Below are 20,804 nucleotides of genomic sequence, written 5' to 3'. Positions count from 1 at the left end.
AGAAAAATTTAACAATTTATACAGACAACCAATATGCATTTGCAACGGTTCATATTTTTGCGCAATACTAAAAAAAAAGAAACGCACATTATTTCATCCACAGGCAATGTATGCAAAATTATTAGTTCAATTACTAAATGAAACAACTGCAAAAAAATGTTTTTGTATCCAAATGTGTCACACAGACATCAAACAAAAAATCTGAATTCATTGGGAAATACTTTGCTGATAAAATAATCAAGGAAGCTGCATGGGGGGAAAAAAAACTCAAATTATGACGTTGATACAACTACAAATCTAGAATTGAATACATTACGAGAATCTCAGCAAAAGAGTCAAAATATAGAACAGGATATATGGAAAAAAAACCTAAAACAACATCTATGTATGACCAAACAATAAACCAGTAGCACCAGATTAACTTGTCTAAATTACTTAATTATTATTTATGATTAGAACAGGTTGGAGATTGTGAAAGAGACACATCCCACGTTCTCGCAAGCCAGAAGTTGTCTTCCTTCCTTGATAATTTTACTTTAAATGTCCTAGGCTGTTTAAACCTGACAAGCGCGTCATCCATGCACAAAGTTGCGCAATTGAGTGTCCCTCGACAACAAAGTGGTCGCCATATTAGTCGCGTCCTCTGTCCTTGACGTCAGCGTCACATTCGCCGTTGAAAACGTGCAGTGCCTGCTACTATGGAAGCCGAACAACAGAGATATTCACATTTTTACGACGCTCCTTCTGACGTCGAAGCTCTTTTCGAAAAGGACAACACCACACAACTGAGTGAAGTTACCGGGGCAATATTACACTATTGTTTCAAGCCCTCAGGGCAATATTACGCTATTGTTTCTAGCCATATTCAGATGATATCCGATCATGGCCAAACCGCATCCCGTCCGATCCACTCCCGTGGTGGAGATGAGCCATCACGGCTCATCGCAGCCGGCCGATGTGGTTTATGACAGCCGAGCGGTGCTGCCTTAGGGGGGTGCTCGCAGTCGAGCCGGGGTGCTTTATGCACGCACGCAACTGAGTAACACATTCTCGGCTGGGTTCTTCAGAGCCGCCCCCGTCGCAGAGCACGACGCGCAGCCTTCGCAGAAGCTGTGACCGCCGAACGTGGCGCCTCAGCCGGTGTGACTGAGTTTCGGCGCCCCGTCGTGGCATATAAGGAGGAGGTGGAACCGAGCTATGTTGCTTTCAAGGATATCTTCAAAGTCGCCGCAGTACACGATGAACACTATCAAGACATTGTTGGCTGGGCGACGCGCACATCGACACATTTCATACGCGGATCTTTTGTTACGTTATGAGAGAGACCGATTACGTGGTCCACCCCAAACTATTATTTTTTTTAGTAGCTGTATGCGCACATCAACATATTTCATATGTGGATCTTTTGCTACGTTATTAGAGACCACCGATTAGGTGGACCGCCCCAAACCTATTTATTTATTTTTTTGGGGGGGGGGGTGTATACACATTTACCTGTTATTTGGAACACACAAAGCTCTCATCCTCTGCACCCGTGCAATCCATTTTTCACAACGAAAAGGGTCTCTTTCAAACTTATGAACGGTAATTTCATTCTCCTGAGTGTTCAAACAATTTCCAGCAATGCAATGAGCTGGCATTTTGGCTAACACGAAGGAACAACGAGCTACCTTCCCGGAGGTAAAACTAATGGAAACAAACGAGTCCATAAGTGGGCGCCGCTGTCCTTTACGTCACTTCCTGCTTCTTCTAGAAAACAAATCCCTGAAAGGATTTTCTTGGCGGGAGTTACAAAAAGCTGTATACGTCAAAATCATGTTTTGTGGTGAATAAACACATGCGACCATATTTGCTGTCGGTTTTTCATTAATAATATACCAAAAATCATCAGTTTGACGACACTTGATCTTTAAGAACCACTACTTCAAACACCAAGTAACAAAATACCAGTTAACCGTTTTCTTTTTTTAATTATTATTATTTCAAGTTGCTAATAAACATTAATGGCAAATATACCACTCTGTTTGGCTCATGTACTCTCAAATGTGATTATCATTGCCTCACCACCCATAAATCTTAACGCATGTCACTGCCCCACAGGTTGTGCAAAACTTAATCAAGTGAATTCAATGATGACAATTGATCAGAACACATACCTGCTTGTACAGCCATCCTGCTTTGCTGACTTCTGCTTTCGGATTCCTGCGCATGGAGTTGGAGCGCTTCCCAAATGCAGCTGCCTTTCTCGGTGGTCGAGACATCTGTGAGTCAGGAGAAGAATAGGAACAACTAACTGCTATATGTACATGAGGGTGCTGCAGCATCCTCTGGAGGAAGGCGGGTGTTCATGGAAATTCACAACTTATTCCATCCATTCAACTTCTACACCATTTTTCCTTATTTGAGTCATGTGTGTGTTGAGTCAATCCCAACTAACTTCAGGTGACAGGCAGAGTACACCATGGTCTGCTCTCAGGCCAATCACAGGGAACATATGCTATAGACAAACTACCATTCACACATATTCACACCTGGGCAATTTATATTTTTAGGTAATGTGGGAGCAAGAAGTGCCTGAAGACAGAGTAGCACAAGAAGAACAAATAAAAACCAGATATAAAGGCAGCAGAGATTCAAGCCTCAGAATTGTGAGGCTGATGAGCAAACGACAAGTCAACCATGCCACCGATTCACAACTGTGATGTAAAAATGTCTTCAAGGTTTTTAGAACTGTAAATCCAAAGATATTTAACACTTTGATTTTTATTTTGCCGCATATTCTGGCTATAAAGCACAGTCCATCAAGTAGGATTCGTGCAACTTGTCCTCAAGTACTCCCATACTAGCAATTCTCACCCTTTGCACCAGGACAATTTGTTTGTACAATTATGAAAGGAGGTGACACTTCGGTTTCCTCCCACATTCCAAAAACATGCAACATGAATTGGACAGTCTAAATTGCCCATAAGAGTGATTGTGAGTGTGGCTGTTGTCTCCATGTATCCTGCAATTGGGTGAAAAACAGTTCAGGGTGTACCTTGCCTCCTGCCCGTTGACAGCTGGTATAGGCTCCAGCACTCCCGCGACCCTTGTAAGGATAAGCGGTGAAGAAAATGGATGGATGGATGGAATAAGTAAGGGAGGCTATTCTATCATAAGCATTTATTGTTTCAGTCGGTGAAAAATATTATTATATATATTATATGGGTGGCACTGCCACACAAATTAATTCACAGATTAGACTTAATCACTTAAGATGATCATATACATCACATTTAACAGAAATACTTAAACTTAGGTACCATTAGCTTTGCAAGCATGGTAACAGTCTAATATAAAAACAAAAATCTGAATATTTCTGAGCAGTGTTTATGGTTTGTGTATACGCATTAGGAATGAATGAGTAGTTCTTACCCGTGCACAAGGTTGGAGATCTTGAAACTGGTCTGATACCATGTTTGTACTTTTGGTGTGACTGTTCTTCTCAGCAGCAGTGTTCACTTTCCCTTTCATCATCAAATTACAGGCCCTTACAGAGACAAAAAGTAATGATGACGAACATTGCTTCCAGTTTTTGGAAATGTTTTCGTCAAACATTTTACAACATCGGCTTTCATGATGACACTTTAACAGTTGAGGAGAGACGTCACTTTCCTTTGGAAATGTGACTGCGTTGCCTAAAGGGAACCCCACAGCTCTGATTTGTCTGCAAATGACCTGAAACCTGTGATACTGTGTCAATCCTTACAGGCACATCTTTTTATTTTTTTTATTTTTTTTTGTGAGTCATTGTCAAATTGTCACTGACACATCCTCTGCATTCCTAGGAATGCTTGGACTACAACAAAGAAGTGTCTAAAGCCAAGGACTTTATTTAGGTCTTATTCTCGGCCTATTGGCAACCCCGAGTAAATGCAGCAGAAATAAGTGATATTTACCTTGCCATTATGTATTGCTTCAGCATCTAACACAAACCAGCTGTATGTCCAGCAGTGCAGATTCTTGGGCTGAATTATGGTACTGCTATTGCTCATTTCTTATCCAAATAGCTTGAAGAAAGGATGTAATTAACATGCTGTAAAGAGAGTTTTCTCACTTCAGGTAGGTGTGTATTGGTGCAGTTCCTTGCAGCTGGATCGTGTTCGTTACTGGTCCAGCTGGTCTACTGGTGTCATGTTGACTGCAAACAGACAGATGCACAATATGCAAAGAAATATCATTCATCCATCCATTCAGCCATCCATCCATTTTCTTTGCCACTTATCCTCACGAGGGTCACAAGGAGTGCTGGAGACTATCCCAGCTGTCAACGGGAAGGAGGCCAGGTACACCCTGAACTGGTTGCCAGCCAGTCGCAGGGCACATTGAGACAAACAGACGCGCTCACAATCACACCTAGGGGTAATTTAGAGTGTCCAATTAATGTTGCATATTTTTGGAATGTGTGAGGAAACCGGAGTGCCCAGAGGAAACCCACGCATGCACAGGGAAAACATGCAAACTCCACACAGGTTGGTCGGGGATTGAACCTGAGACCTCAGAACTGTGAGGCCAACGCTTTACCAACTGCCCCACCGTGCCGAAGAAATATAATATAAAACAAAAATAAATACATTCATGATTAATCTATAAAAGTTTCTTTCGGCTTGTCCCTTTCGGGGTCGCCACAGCGTGTCATCTCGGATGAACGCACACATATGTTTGGCACAATTTTTATGCCGGATGCCCTTCCTGACGCAACCCTTCTCAGGGAGTGGAGGCCCCAGTGGGATATGAACCCACAACCCCTGGTTTACCAAACCAGTGCTCTAACCACTGACATTCAATTTCAAAACTAAATATTCATATAACCAAATCATTTTATTTCATCATGATGTATTGTTATAAACTCACGTAATTTACGGCGCTATCTATTGTCAATCCATTGATGAAAGATAGCAGTAGATTGTCTGTATCTTCCTAAAGTATGTAGAGGGGAAAAGTTTTCAACTTCAAGATAACGCGGTACCAGGGGGGAAATAACCATTCACATTTAGATAGGGATAGACTAGTCTAACATTAGAACTTAGATCAAGTCAAAGTAAATCAAAATCTCATACTTATTATAGTTAGATACTGAAACATTACCTGTGTTATATCCAGAAATGTTTTCAAATGTATCAGGGGTGGCCAGATTTTTTTTCCCCCCAAGAGCTTTTCAAGCATCCAGCCTCTCGCGATCGACCGGGGGTCAAGTTCCATTGGTTAACATATTACAAATAAAGTGGAGAGTAGGACCCAGATGCAGGAAGCCCAGATGTGGGCGTGGATTTTAGGAAGGTTTATTGCCAGGCAGAGGTGATACAGGGGAAGGCAGTCCAAGAGAATGACGGTACAAAAATAACAAGGCAAAAGGCTTGGTCTAAAAAACATGAAACAATGTAAAAAATTGGTCATGATAAAACATGATACATGCCTTGACTAGATATGACTCAGTAACACTATGACATGAGACGAAGCAGTTACGCTAGCTGATGCTTGTGAACACATGCATATACACACAACGATCTAGGAACAAGGGGTTGTTTTCACTGACGTCACATTTTTTGCTGAATTGCCTATATGCCACTGCGCGCTGCCATTTAACCTCTCTACTTAACATCTTCGGAATGCTCTCCGTTACTGTTTGTGTTTTTGTGTTTCACGGGCGTCTCGGGACTCAAGTACACAAGAGAAGACTTGCTAACCATCAGAGAGCTTTCTTCTGACTTGTTTTTGTCAACATTAGCCAATTCGCTGAAGCTTTTTCCAGAGTTGCTCTTCAAAGCCTCATGACGAAGATGCTCACGATCCGGGATACAAGTCCGACTTCGAAAGCGGGGACATCATCTTAACGCTTCTGATGAAAGACTTTGGATGTTCTGCGGTTCTGTGCTTTACGGAGACTTGGCTTTGTGGACGAGTGCCTGGCGCTGCTATCACGCTGCCCGGCTTCAACCTCCATCGTCATGTCGCCGAGCTAAGCTAACAAGTTTAATTGATACTCTATTCAGAAGGCCAATATTACAATTAAGAATAGTGGATGTGTTTATTATTTGGTATTCAGAAGGCCAATATTACAATTAAGAATACTGGATTTGTTTATTATTTGTCTTTCTGCCATTTTTGTCAAATTTTAAACCAATAATAAACATTTCTTGTTGCTTATGGTGAACCACTATACAGGTTTAACTTTTTGAAAAAATGTGATAAATGGAGTTGGCCTCGATATTAAAAAGTAATATTCCACCGCCTTTCGTGTTAGGGTTAGCATACAGGTAAGTGCTGAAGTAGGTCTTATGCCCATATTTAGTCATGACTCCATAATTTCCTCATGTCCTCAGCTGAAGCCAGATGTGTCTTTGAGGGAATCTCTGCATGTAGGCTAACCTTGATGAACTGCATACTGGACACTTTGTAATAATCCATTGCCAGCTAGAACCGGTTGAGACAGAAACCCTTTGTCTAAGTGGAAAACCCCGATCACACGCCACAGGTTTGATACCACTCATAGTCCGCCCTTCTGACAAGATTAAGGATGTGTACTTTCTCTGTATCTTGGCACTTCTGATCTGCTCTCTACAGCCATTGTCTGTAACTCATAAGTGCCCAGAATATTCTATAAGTAAATTCTTCGAAGAAACTGTTCATCATCTTCAGCCTTTATTTGGATAACAACATTCTCACTACCCAAAATTAAACGAACACGCGGAGGGAGAAAGCGTCCTCCAACAGTGCCATTTATACATCAAGATCAAAGGCCCAATACTGCGCCTTTGTGACGCAGTCCTGAGTCCCAAGATGTGCCTATGCCAGGTTAGCCCAATAGTCAGCCTGGGCTTGATGTGCTGTCGGTCGCGTCTTCAATAGATGCAGTTAGAAACAATGTTGTCCACCTTGCGTATGTATGAGAAACGGAGCTCAGGGATCGAAAATGGCCGCCGTTTGAGGCAGCACAGCAAGTGACGTCACGTGAAAATAACCCAGTGGCATGAAAAACAAGGCTTAAATACACAAAGTAATCAGGGCGCAAAGAGGTGGAGGTGCTGCCAACCAGCAGCACCATGCACAAGGAAATTGCACAGTCATGCCCCCATCTGCAGAAACTGCTGTCAAACACCCTACATAACTCTGTGCTTCCGGAGCACGTGCGGTGCATGTAGCTCGCCGCGCATGTAGCCATGGAGAACCACGCTGCTGCCATATTTATTACGTGGTGTAAAAATCAGAACCACTATGCTTTTTTTTTTTTTTCCCCCAATCATGATTTGACAATAGCACCCGCTTATTTGAATAACATCGGTGGCAAGTAAGACTGCCGCTCCCACTAGCTACTTTGAGAAATTGAATTTCATTTAATCTACAGTGGTACCTCTACTGACAAAATTAATCCATTCCAGAAGTCATTTAATTAAGAAAATCACATTTAAACATGTAAATAGCAAGTCAATGTCATTGCTTCTCCGTCGAAAGATCCTCTTGGTGAACCAACTCATCAATGTTCTACTTAGCCTTTCCCAGCAAAACAATTTCCTCAACTTCAGGTCCAACCTTCATTTTGATCTTCAAAAACTTCAGTGAAGCAACAGCATAAGGCCACATGGCAGCAGCATGATGGCACTGGTGTCACAAACGAGGCTGGAGGGCGGACCCAAATGCACAACTCCAGAGGCAAGCAGGTAGTGTACAGAAAGCCTTTATTCGGTCCATGGTCAATGATCAGTGAGTCACTCAGGAAAAGCAGCAGTATCAAAAGAGGCAGGCTTACTAGGATGGTCAGGGAAAGGGGCGAGGGGTGGTACACGGTAGGTCAGGTATACGGGAATGCGGGAACGAGGCATGAGAATCAACGATCTGGCGGAGGACTAGTTGTCCCCCGTCTCCTATAAGTACCGGGTGTAATCAGCCGAAACAGGGTGCAGGTTTGTGCCGACTAATTGGCTGGCCATGCCCAACGTGGGCAGGATGCCAGGAGCATGACAACTGGCCATCAATTTCTTGGGGCCCATGGTGAAAAAGATGAATAAATCTGCGAATAATTTTAAGCCTATCAAAATGGATTCGGTGACTAACATACAGGAAGTGCATCACAGGTAAAGATTGACGTCCCCCCCACAAAAAAAAGATTGATGTTGCACTGAGCCTATGGAGGGATGTGATGCCTGGAAGATTCTATGTGATAGCCAACAGGGGTAGCTGCTCTATTGTACCAAGAGACGGTATGTGCGTCATGGCTAAATATTGACATCTCTCTTTGCCAATGTGATGTCAGGAATGTGCTCCAGCGGTGCCCAATGGGAGAGCAGCTCTATTGCGCCACTTCAAACCAAGACAGAGTACAGGATCTTTCCGTTTGGTTGAATACACCGCCATTTTTTCCTTTCATACCCTGAATTTGTTTTGTAAAAAGAGACAAATATTTGCCGTGGTGGCTTTCCGTAACCTGAATCTTTCTTTAGTAGAGACTTTCGTAAGTAGAGGTACCACTGTATTTAATTGTAAGCCGCCTGGTGTACGGCTGGTTAGAACATCCATCCATCCATTTTCTTCACTCCTTATCCTCAAAAGGGTCGCTGAGAGTGCTGGAGCATCTCCCAGCTTTCAACAGGCAGGACGCATGGTACACCCTGAACTGGTTGCCAGCCAATCGCAGGGCACATTGAGACAAACAGACGCGCTCACAATCACACCTAGGGGTAATTTAGAGTGTCCAATTAATGTTGCATATTTTTGGAATGTGGGAGGAAACCGGAGTGCCCGGAGAAAATCCACGCAGGCACGGGGAGAACATGCAAACTCCACACAGGTTGGTCGGGGATTGAACCTGAGACCTCAGAACTGTGAGGCCAACGCTTTACCAACTGATCCACCGTGCCGCCTGGTTAGAACATGTGCCTCACAATTCTGAAGACCGAGGTTCAAATCCCATCCCCGCCTGTGTGGAGTTTGCATGGTTGCAGGCCACGCCTGAATCAAGTGAGGAGATGGATGATAGGCTGACATCTTTTTTTTTTTTTTGAGGGGTGCGGGGGGGCATGCGGTCAGGTGATCGACCAAAACTGCCTCAGCGAATTGGGCACCCCTGGTGTACACTAATATTGTACTTCCACAGTTACTTTGTCCCCAGTGCAGTACTGTTCAGTCACCTGAACTGGAAGGAAGTGCTTTGAACTATTTTACGGAATACAGAAATTGGTTGTGTGTGTATCCAACAAAGCGATAAAAATACTGAGTTTCCAGAAAGAGGGAATGCACGAGCCACAGTGGCTGCTATACAAAAAAATAATAATAATAATGGCAAGGCCTTCTTCCATTGAGAATGTATTAAACTCGTAATCCACAACTATTGTTGGTTTTAAAAAAAAAAAGCAATTTTAACCCAAGCTACTGCAAGAGGAGATGACATAATGCTGATTAAGCCTGTCACCTCCTCTAACATCTGGCTATTTTTCAGGACAGGGAGTCCTTGGTCTACAATAGATCCATTCCCACAGTATCGTCTTATATCGACAAATAGCAAAATAGTTGATAAATAGCAAAATAGTTGAAACACAACATCTGAAAAAAATAATAACAATAATGATGTGTAAGGACTAGACGTTTGTAGAAAGCAAATGTCCTACTAAAACAAAACATCTAAATTTGTGGATAACACAATATGACTTTGCTGGCCAGGTCAACATGCACACAAAAAATATATACAGTTAACCTGCAGGATAAAATAAGAGAAACACACACACACGCAAACAACAAAAAACAAACAAACAAACAAACAACAACAACAACAACAAAAAAGGCTGGACTCGAGATGATGTGAAAACAGCCATAAAAGGTATCACATCTCATAAAGTTGATGTAACATAATTCGTCCAGGGAACGCAAGACTTGAGAAAATCTTACCACTTAAATGGTGTGGAAGTACAATAAATTTGGATGACAGCAAAGTACTTTCTCACAGCAGCAGGGAAATTGAGGGTTAATATCGTGCACCTCTGCTAGATTTAGAAAAAAACCCAAATTGTTCTGCCATTGGAGAGCAAAATAAAATAACAATGAACCTTTTGAAGGATATATAATTGGAATGACTGCATGTTTTAAAGCAAACAGAGGCATTCCTGAAGACCACACTTTTTAATTTGTCCCATACGTTTTTTTGGGAAGAGATGGCTTGCTGAAACTAGGACTGCGCTTAATTCCCTCTCTGACAGGAAAAATAGAAGTAAAAAGAAAAAAAGGAATTATTGGGAGGACAGTTAAATATCTTACAAAATAGGAATCCAGCACTCTATTATTACACCTTAGATATTCCAAACAAACCTCCCACAAGAACAGGAGATTTCTTGCTGCAGACAGCTCAAGACATGATTGAACAACCACAAAATGACGTAGGAAGTGACTCATTGCACGTGACTATATAGTATAAGATACTGTAAACTTAAAACAACCCACACCAGAAAAAAATCATGATTATCTGTATTCCGATGGTATATCAGTTGTGGTGACAGGAACAAGACTGACTGACAAACTATATGCACTACACAAGGAATGGACACCACCACACACGTCATTACAACAGGAGTGGAAAAGTTTGGGACAATTTGTTTTGATAGTACGAAATGTTCCTGATTGGACGGAAAAAGAACCAGATTTGGATTGGGACGACTGAACTGTACAGACAATATCTTATTGGACAGTCTTAAACAATCTGAGACCAGATGCTGCTGTATTCACGGTGGTATCACAATCTACACACACAATACTGGAAAAATAGAGGAATAGCGACAACTACAGGGAACCCAGTGACACATGCAGAGCTACTACAAAATTTGCTCATAACAGTTCAATTACCAAAAGAAATAGCCATATGTAAATGTGCAGTACACACATAAAATACGGACTCATTAGGAAATGGATTTAAAGATAAAATAGCAAAAGAAGCAGCACCCAAAACATTTATGGGATTAGCTGACCATGTAACAAATGAAGACATACTTTGAGATGTGTTAGACAAAATGCAACAACAAAGCTTACCAGTAGAACTAAAAATGTGGAAAAAATAAGATACTAGATTACAAAATGGGAATTATGTCAGCACAGATCAAAAATAATAATAATAATAATTCTACCAAAAAACGTTTTTTAAGTGGGCGGCAATCTTGAGCCATGGATTTAACTTGTATGCAAAAAAACTTTTTTTTGTAGGGCTTCTTTGATCTGTGTGCGACATAATCCACAAGGGAATGTGCATCCAAAACGTGGTCAGTTTCCTCAAGCTACTCATCGATTCATCCCTCCATCCATTTTCTTAGCCACTTATCCTCACAAGGGTCGCGGGGAGGGCTGGAGCCTATCCCAGCTGTCAACGGGCAGGAGGCAAGGTACACCCTGACCTGGTTGCCAGCAAATTGCAGGTCACATGGAGACAAACAGCCACACTCACAATCACACGTGGGGGCAATTTGGACACAATGATAGATTTAGTCTAACTATACATACATTACTAGCACGTAAGGGTCTCATTCCATTCAAAACACTGTTTGGGAGACCATACAAATTACCAATATTTTCCACACAATGAGAGATAGACGAATGATGAAGGGAAAAAAACACACAAGTGGGTCCCTTTCAGGAGTTATTTACAACCCTTATTTACGACCCCAAACACCTTAAAAAAATTGCAAAAAGGGGTACTTCAGTTCATTTGTTCATTGTAGGAAAGTTTTTGCTTTTGAAACCATTGTTAACACAAACAAAACAAATTTGTTTTTATTGGCCACTTGTAAGATAGCTGTTCTCATTCCCACTGCCAAGGTCACTGTGGTCCGGTTACACATGGGAGTGAGACTGCTGTCATAATGGCAACTAAACAGTTAAATTTTACTGTTGCGTGTTGGATGAAAACGCTACCCGTTATTTTCATTTTTCTGTTCGAGTGGTACCTGTGGGAACCACTCAAGGTCCTACCCCACCCCCCAAAAAAAAAAAAAAAAAAAAAATAGATAAAATAAAATAAAAACAAAACAAATTGGATAACTACATACAAAAAAACGTTTCCAAAAGATTGTGTTGTTTGCACAGATCCAGAGATAATACCAATGCTATTAATTGATAACGAATGCAAAAAAAAAAAAAAAATAAAAAGTTGGGGGATTCTGTGTATCCATTAACTTCTCTTGAAAAACAAAAAAACTGTTTTCTAATGGCGTGTCACTAGGAAATTTCACATGCATCAATTTGATGGGACGAGAAACAAATTGGGAATTTTATCAGCATTGATGTGTAAAGCCATTTTTGTGCCATTGTCATGGTGGTGCGGCAGTAACTGTCTTTTTGATTTTTTTACACCGTATGCCTTTCCTGATGCAATCCTTCTGCATTTATTCGGAGAGAGAGCTGGAGCCAATCCCAGCTAACTTCGGGCAGCGCAGACTACACCCCGAACTGGTCGCCAGCCAGTCGCAGTGCAGATGTCGAGATCATCACTGAGCGGGAATCGATCTCACGCTGCCTTCACTCGAAATGTCCCTCTGAGGCAAACCCGAACTACAACGTGGCCTGCAAGAGAAATGATTTTGACATCCCTGCATTACACCAAAAAAAAAAAAAAGTAACAATTTACTGTGCTTTAATAACATTCTTACTGCCATTTGTTTATTCATCCTATGTCTGTTTATGACTTAACATCTACTGTACGTTCAGTTTTATCCGAACACTGGCATAGACTGAGCAAGAGCTGAATGACATGGACAAAATAGCAGAAAGAAACACGTGGATACACCTTACACACTGTAAAAGGTAATCTCAGCTGAGTCACCCAAGGGGAAAGGTGAGCAAAGACCAGCATAGGGTGCGTGCAGATTTATAGTATCTGAAAATACCTGAAGGCTGGTGAAGATTTAAAAGACACTTGACTCATTTAGGGGTGACTTGGTCGACATGACTTCAAAATGGCTAAATAATATGATAGCATGTTGGGCTGCAACATTGACAGCCGTAATGATATTTTTGTTCATATGCTACTTTTGGACACCTGTAAAGCTGACAAAAATACATAACAACAGAACCAATAATTATACTCAGTCAACTATGCCTACCACCAGATAAAGAGGCGCAACCTCATTTCAAATAACTTTGGTAAACAACTATGCGGGAGGCATGAGGCATGAGAGGAGGACTCCATGTGTGCCTCCCAGTGAATCAGTTCAGCACTTTTTCAATTCCTTGGCAGAGTCTAATTGCTGGGGATTCCATCTTTGGGCTTATGCTAAATGAAACCCCCACTTTCTTCTCACCATTTGCCAATTTAAGGCTACCTTAAACCCGGATGCCATACAAAAGAGTATGTATACTATTGAGGGAGTATTTTAACCGAAAAAGCCTGAGGAACATTTTTTCATTTTTATGATTATCTTTTTTTTTTTTACAAATAGGAAACAAAACTGGTTGTTATTAATGTAGAATGCAGCTAACAAGGTAAACTATAGTTACATCACATGCATGGGCCCTAGGCCTCTAATGCGTGTCATTCCAACAGAAATCCCAACACAATGTACCCTGGAGGTAATGACTAAAACAACTCCTAACACCACTTGTCAGAAATGGAAAAGTGTTTATCCAACAACTAAGGCAGTAAATGATAAACTGATATTTTCTACTAATGTTGCATTGGCTAATTTCTCCTGTGTTAGCTTTACAGGGATAGATTTTAAGGTGGGAAGTCTCAACAAAACATGGTGTCATGATATCCATCTGCAAACTGCCCCACTGCTCCCATGCAGCGATTTGTTGTGGTGGTGTGTTGGTCAAAAGTTGTATTACACACTGATAAATGCAGCAGGAATGTGTACACTGGTATCACTGTTCTTATCTGTGACTGTGTTTCCATCCAAAGCAGAGGATATACAATTGGCCGCATCCATCTTTGGACCTCCCCTTGGGTTCTCCCGAAGGCGAAGGTCCTCTTGGAAAGATGGAGATCTGACATACATTGATGCAAATGGCATCCCAACTGCATACCAGATGAGTATAAATTGGCTAACGAGATTGCTGCAGGATGGGAATCCATGTTGTTATGGATAACTCTGAATAAAAACGTTGACAGAATCAACTACATACATTACAATGTACAGAAACTAGGTAATTATACAGAAGCAGGCTTTATTGCCATAAGGGAACAACCAGCTGCAACCTCACTCATGACGTTCCAGAACCGCATAGCGGTCGACATGCTCCCGGCCGAGAAGGGTGGCGACTGCTCAATGTTCGGTGACCGGTGTTGTTTATTCCAAATATCACAGCACCTGATGGGTCACGCACTAGGGCCATTCAAGGCCTCCGCACCCTGAACCACAAGATGAAGGAGCACTCAGGTGTAAACACATCAGCCAGGTCTGAGTGGTTGGAGAAAAAAAAAAAAAAGTTTGGCAAATCTAAAAAAATTTGGTGTTCTCTGTCCTAGTTTCTATCGCTGTTTGCAGCTATTCTTGCATTGTGTGGATGTTGTTGTATTCTCTGCATAAAGGCATCACTTAACTAACTTATAACCACTGCTATTGCCCCGACAAATTCAAAATTGGCAGAAATATATCCACTATTGGCACAACAGGGTAATGACAGTGATATTGTTGACCACGATGATGATGTTATGACTTCTCTTCCAGACCTGTTCTCTGATCCAGAAGATTACAAGTAATTACTGCTATATTTTCCTCCGAGTGTAAGCCGAAAGGGTGATCAATTAGATGATGTAAGCATTTGAGAACATGTAGGATAAACAGGAGGTTAATGTAGAAATAATTCTAAATAGTATTAAGTTACTGTTTCTGCCTGCAATGAAGAAATGCTTTGCTCTGCTCCAATTCAGTTTCTGTTTCTGCCTGCAATGAAGAAATGCTTTGCTCTGCTCCAATTCAGTTACTGTTTGTGCCTGCAATGAAGAAAGGCTTTGCTCTGCTCCAATTCAGTTACTGTTTGTGCCTGCAATGAAGAAATGCTTTGCTCTGCTCCAATTCAGTTATTGTTTCTGCCTGCAATGAAGAAATGCTTTGCTCTGCTCCAATTCAGTTACTGTCTGCCTGCAATGAAGAATGCTTTGCTCTGCTCTAAAAAACATGGTAGCAAATGTAGGATAAACGGGGGGAAATGTAGGAATAATTGCGATCAAAATTATCATAGATTTGCTTCCAATAAAGAAATGCTTTGCTCTGCCCTAGATAACTTGGCAGCCTCCTAGCAGGAGATCGCAAGAACAAAAACATCTAATCATCAGAACTGTTAGAACTGCTGCCTGTTAAAGAAATGATGACCACACATGTATTCAGCAATCTTCCACACATGCACACGCACTTAAACAAACATTTACACCTTGTTTCAAACTGTTTTGCTTGTCGTCTCCTTTTTGTAACATCCATGTAAATAAGGGGCGTCTCAAAACTAAATAAATAGAGGTGCCGAGGAGAGGATAATCAGAGAGTGCAGTGGTGAATTGTACGAGACAGTTCCTCTACTCTCTCCTCGTGAGACTTGAACTGGTGTCTTTGCTTCCTTTTTTGTCCTGTTTAATGAATGTCTGATTGGTGAACCTGACAACTGTTAAAGTCAAAGTTTACGATGGCCGTCTGCTTACTTATTATTGTCAGCATTCCTGTTACCCTCGTGAGGATAAGTGGCTCAGAAATGGATGGGTGTTGGTACTTCATATAAAAAAATAAAATAGATCCTTCCATCCATCCATTTTCTTCACTGCTTATCCTCACGAGGGTTGCGGGGAGTGCTGGAGCCTATCCCAGCTGTCAACAGGCAGGAGAGAGGGTACACCCTGAAGTGGTTGCCAGCTAATTGCAGGGCACATTGAGACAAACAGCCACACTCACAATCACACATAGTGACAATTTAGAGTGGTCAATTAATGTTGCATGTTTTTGGAATATGTGAGGAAACCGGAGTGCCCAGAGGAAACCCACGCAAGCACAGGGAGAACATGGAAACTCCACACAGCCAGGTCCGGGATTGAACCCAGAACCTCAGAACTCTGAGGCCAATGCTTTACCAGCTGTTCCACCGTTCCACTAAAATACATGAAAGTAAAAAATATAAGGTGCTTCACTTTCTGTTAGCGAAGGGAAGTTGGTGAAGAATGAAGTCAGGCTGCACTTAGCTATTGTTAAGTAAGCAAGTGCAGGTAGCCTTTGCTAGCGGTAAATTCCTCCTCGGCGTCCTTTCCTTTGTGCTCTTTCAAAGTTAGGCAAATACGCCGTGCTTTATCCCCGAACGAACATGAGGCTGTTATGAAGCCTATGTTGTTTCGGATTGTCATTCCATAACATAAGCAATCTTTCATCACTCACATCAATCACATGTCCGTCATGTCCATTGATGTTCATCCTTTCTCCGTGTTTTCTTTCTTTTTTTTTTTTAATGAGGTTACACTTTGGTTCTGCTTTCTTCTTCTGGGCCATAATGTAAAAAATAAACTCCCAGCGCACAAATACAGATAAGCCATATGCATGAGCTAAGCAGAAACACTATGGCACTGGGGCCATAACTGCAGCCAATACTAGGGTGTCATGAAGTCGAAACATCTGAGGTCGAGACCATCTTAAACCAAGAACTTCCTGTAATTAATTTTTTCAAAAAAGTTCATCTGTGGTATTCATTCTTTTGCTGGGCTATTTACTGATGCTCAGCAACTGAAGTTGTGGAAATGAGGCCACGATTGTAAAAAGATCAGTAAAAGTATTTGGCATTTATGTATCTTAAAATAATCATACAATATAGGTAATTGTTGTATAAATGAAAATAATAATAAAAATTGCATCAAACATACAACTTCTACCACTTTTCAAGGAGCCATTGCCTGCCAGAACCTGTGTTGGTGGTCATGTGCTTGACCCAGCGTTCCTCTCATCCTTGAAAATTGTGTGTATGTGTGGGGCGGTGTGTGTGAGTATGCTGGTTAACCTACAAACCTATATAGACACAGCTGCTAATTAAGTGAAGAGTACATAAATGCACACACCTTCCTTTTGTCAGTAAGCACAAACAGCAAATACAGTGAAGAAAATAAATATTTTTGAACACCCAGCTATATTGCAAGTTCTCTCACTTAGAAATCATGGAGGGGTCTTAAATTTTCATCGTAGGTGCATGTCCACTTTGAGAGAGATAATCTAAAAAGAAAAATCCAGAAATCCCAATGCATGTTTTTTCAAAAGATTTATTTGTGTAATACAGCTGCAAGTACATATTTGAACACCAAAGAAAACCAATGTTAATATTTGGTACAGTAGCCTTTGTTTGCAATTACAGAGGTGAAACATTTCCTGTAGTTGTTCACCAGGTTTGCACACACTGCAGGAGGGATTTTGGCCCACTCCTCCACACAGATCTTCTCTAGATCAGACAGGTTTCTGGACTGTCACTGAGAAACATAGAGTTTCAGCTCCCTCTAAAGGTTTTCAATTGGCTTTAGGTCTGAAGACTGGCTAGGCTATGACAGAATCTTGATATGCTTCTTATGAAGCCACTTCTTGGTTTTCCTGGCTGTGTGCTTCAGGTAATTGTCATGTTGAAAGACCCAGCCACGACCCATCTTCAATACTCTGACTGAGGGAAAGAGGTTGTTCCCCAAAATCTCACAATACATGGCCGCGGTCATCCTCTCCTTAATACAGTGCAGTCGTCCTGTCCCATATGAAGAAAAACACCCCCAAAGCATGATACCACTCCTGTGCTTCATAGTATGGATGGTGTTCTTGGGATGGAACTCATCATTCGGCTTCCTCCAAACACGGTTAGTGGAATTATGACCAAAAAGTTCCATTTTGGTCTCATCTGACCACAAAACCTTCTCCCATGACTCTTTTGTATCATCCAAATGGTCATTGGCAAACTCAAGACGGCCTTGACATGTGCTATTTTCAGCGGGGGAACCTTCGGTGCCATGTATGATTTCAAACCATGACGTCTTAGTGTATTACAACAGTCACCTTTGAAATGGTGGTTCCAGCTCTTTTCAGGTCATTGACTAAGTCCTGTCGTGTCATCCTTGGCTGATTCCTCACCTTTCTAAGGATCATTGAGACCCCACAAGGTGATATCTTGCATGGGGCTACACTCTGATTGAGATTGATCGTCATGTTTAGCTTCATCCATTTTCTAACGATTGCTCCAACAGTGGACCTTTTTTCAACAAGCTGCTTGGCAATTTCTCCGTAGCCCTTTCCAGTCGTGTGGAGTTGTACAATTTTGTCTCTGGTGTCTTTGGACAGGTCTTTGGTCTTGGCCATGTTACAAGTCTGAGTTTTACTGAGTATGTGGGTTGGACAGGTGTCTTGATGCAGCTAACGACCTCACACAGGTGCATCTGATCCAGGATAATACATGGAGTGGAGGTAGACTATTAAAGGCAGACTAACAAGTCTTTGAGGGTCAGAATTCCAGCTGATAGATAGGTGTTCAAATACTTATTTGGAGCTGTATCACAGAAATAGAAGTTTCTTTTGGCTTGTTCCGTTAGGGGTCGTTTGTTTGGCAGTTTTTTTCTTTTTTCTTTTTTTTTTTTACGCCGAATGCCCTTCCTGACACAACCCCTCTTGGGTAGTAGAGGCCCCAGTGAGATACAAACTCACGACCCCTGGTTTACCAAACCAATGCTCTAACTACTGAGCTCTGAGCCCTCCAGCTGTATCACTGAAATAGATAGTTAAAAAATCATACATTGTGATTTCTGGATTTTTCTTTTTAGATTATGTCTCTCACAGTGGACATGCACCTACAATGAAAATTTTAGACCCCTCCATGAGTTCTAAGTGGTAGAACTTGCAATATAGCAGGGTGTTCAAATACTTATTTTCTTCACTGTACAGTATTAAGAGTCAAGTCCACATTCAAGGTCACATCTTAGACCTGGTCATCTCAAAGGATGTTGAAACTCAATTAATTGATATGAAGAACAGGGCAACTTCTGACCATTTTTGTGTATTCTTTGAATTACAGATTCTACCAAAAGTTCAGACATCAATGTCAATTGAGAAAAGGTATACAAATGAGAGTACTGCCACTAAGTTTATGGAGACTGTACCTGTACTGGGACACTTTTGAGTTGATGAATGTTTGGATAAATTCACCTGAAAAATCTCATATGTCATGAATGCTGTTGTTCCCATTAAAAGATAATCTTGATGCAACCTAGAACACCGCAGAGGAGCATTATGATGATAACAACCTCTAAATTAAAGTCTAGAAAACCAGAAACTGAGTGGACATTAACTAAACTCCAAATTGATGACTGACAAAGTTTTTAATATTTGAAACTAAGAGTTCTAGTGACTCTCGTCTAACTGGTAGAGAGGAACACTTCTGAAATCATCAGTAAGAACTTACAAGCACTGTCACTGTTTTTGTTGGTTGACAAGCTCAACCCCTAATCAGATGGCTCCACAAATCCTAATACCAAAGAAATATAATTAATTTGCTTATTTAGTGATAAAATACAAAACAACAGTTTAAACAGTACAAACCAGAAAAATGATGAAATGCTACTATATATATCTGAAGCCACCTAGGAAAAAATATAACCATGTCTGAATTTGATAGAGTTGACTATAAAACTGTTGAGAAAATGGTACAGCAGCTGAAACCAACGAGCTGTCTTGACTCAATACCATCTCACTTTTTCAAAGGTATTTGGAAGTTTGTGCTATCTGATTTGCAAGAAATAATCAATTGCTCACTTCAATCAGGCAAGGTTTATAAAGACCTAAAAGTAGCTGCCACTAAGCGAGCTCTAAAATCAGAACACTCGATGCTTACATGGTAGCAAATTGTAGAACCATCTCAGATCTCATTTGCATCCCCAGGATCATTGAGAATAATTTCTTGAACTTCAATGGACTTTTTGGACAAATTTCAATCAAGTTTCTGAACTCATCACAGTACACAATACACAATCTAAACACTATCAGTGTTCAATGATTTAAAATTGAAAACTGAAAAAGATATCAATTCGGGTCTTGTTAGATTTCAGAGCAGTTTTTTGATATATGCTGTTGAAACGTGGGTAGGATGAAGTGAAACGATCCTTAAATGGTTCACTTCCTTCTTGGAGGAAATGACTTAATTTGCAATCATAGAAGGTGTTCAATCTTATTGAATGGCAATGACGTATGACCTGCTTACGGCCATGCTACCCTGAGAATGCCTGGTCTCGTCAAATCTCGGTCGCTAAGCAGGTTTGGCCCTGGTTAGGACTTGGATGGGAGACTGCCTGGGAATACCAGGTGCTGTAAGCTTCTCTGCCTGGCTAAATGCAGAGGGGTTGCGTCAGGAAGGCCATCCGGCGTAAAACCGTGCCAAATAAAGAGCACAGAGTCCAAAGCAAACATGGACACTCTAAATTGCCCGTAGGTGTGATTGTGTTTCGGTCTACATGCGCCCTGCGAATGGCTGGCAACCACTTCAGGGTGTACCCTGCCTCCTACCCGTTGACAGCTGGGATAGGCTCCAGCACTCCCCGCGACCCTTGTGAGGATGAGCAGCTAAGAAAATGGATGAATGGATGGATGGAATATGCGACAGATAAATGGAAGAAGTTGCCAACAGAAGTGACCTCAGCCCAAAGTTAGAATGTTCTTAAACCCAGGATCTTTTTTTCTCATGTTTCCACTTTCCACTTTTAAATGACATTTCTTGTACTCATTATTTGAATCATACATTTACTTCTTTGTTTTAAATGTTTATAACTTTTTATCGTTTTTAAAATGCATTTAATCAAATAAAATACACAG

General features: G+C 41.3%; 1 protein-coding gene and 1 pseudogene across 11 annotated transcripts in view; one reads left to right on the top strand and one right to left on the bottom strand.

Moving 5' to 3' along the window:
• plekha6 (pleckstrin homology domain containing, family A member 6) overlaps window positions 1-3,628 on the bottom strand; it is a 94,209-nt gene extending 90,581 nt beyond the window's left edge. For 4 of the 11 annotated variants that reach the window (XM_061833240.1, XM_061833251.1, XM_061833239.1 and 1 more), the window contains exons 1-2: window positions 3,415-3,625; window positions 2,157-2,261 (exon numbers count right to left, since the gene is read on the bottom strand). In XM_061833240.1, the coding sequence (XP_061689224.1) occupies window positions 2,157-2,261; window positions 3,415-3,597 (288 nt within the window). In that variant the 5' untranslated portion in view covers window positions 3,598-3,625. Of the gene's footprint in view, window positions 1-2,156; window positions 2,262-3,414 lie in introns of all 11 variants that reach the window. The other 7 variants (XM_061833241.1, XM_061833244.1, XM_061833249.1 and 4 more) reach the window with 4 other exon arrangements.
• Window positions 3,629-20,190: 16,562 nt separating this feature from the next.
• On the top strand, window positions 20,191-20,309 carry LOC133508207 (5S ribosomal RNA; annotated as a pseudogene).
• Window positions 20,310-20,804: the final 495 nt, after the last annotated feature.

Source organism: Syngnathoides biaculeatus, chromosome 10 (genome assembly GCF_019802595.1).
Source record: "Syngnathoides biaculeatus isolate LvHL_M chromosome 10, ASM1980259v1, whole genome shotgun sequence".
In the NCBI taxonomy this organism is placed as follows: domain Eukaryota; kingdom Metazoa; phylum Chordata; class Actinopteri; order Syngnathiformes; family Syngnathidae; genus Syngnathoides; species Syngnathoides biaculeatus.
This window is presented reverse-complemented; position numbering and strand designations above follow the sequence as displayed.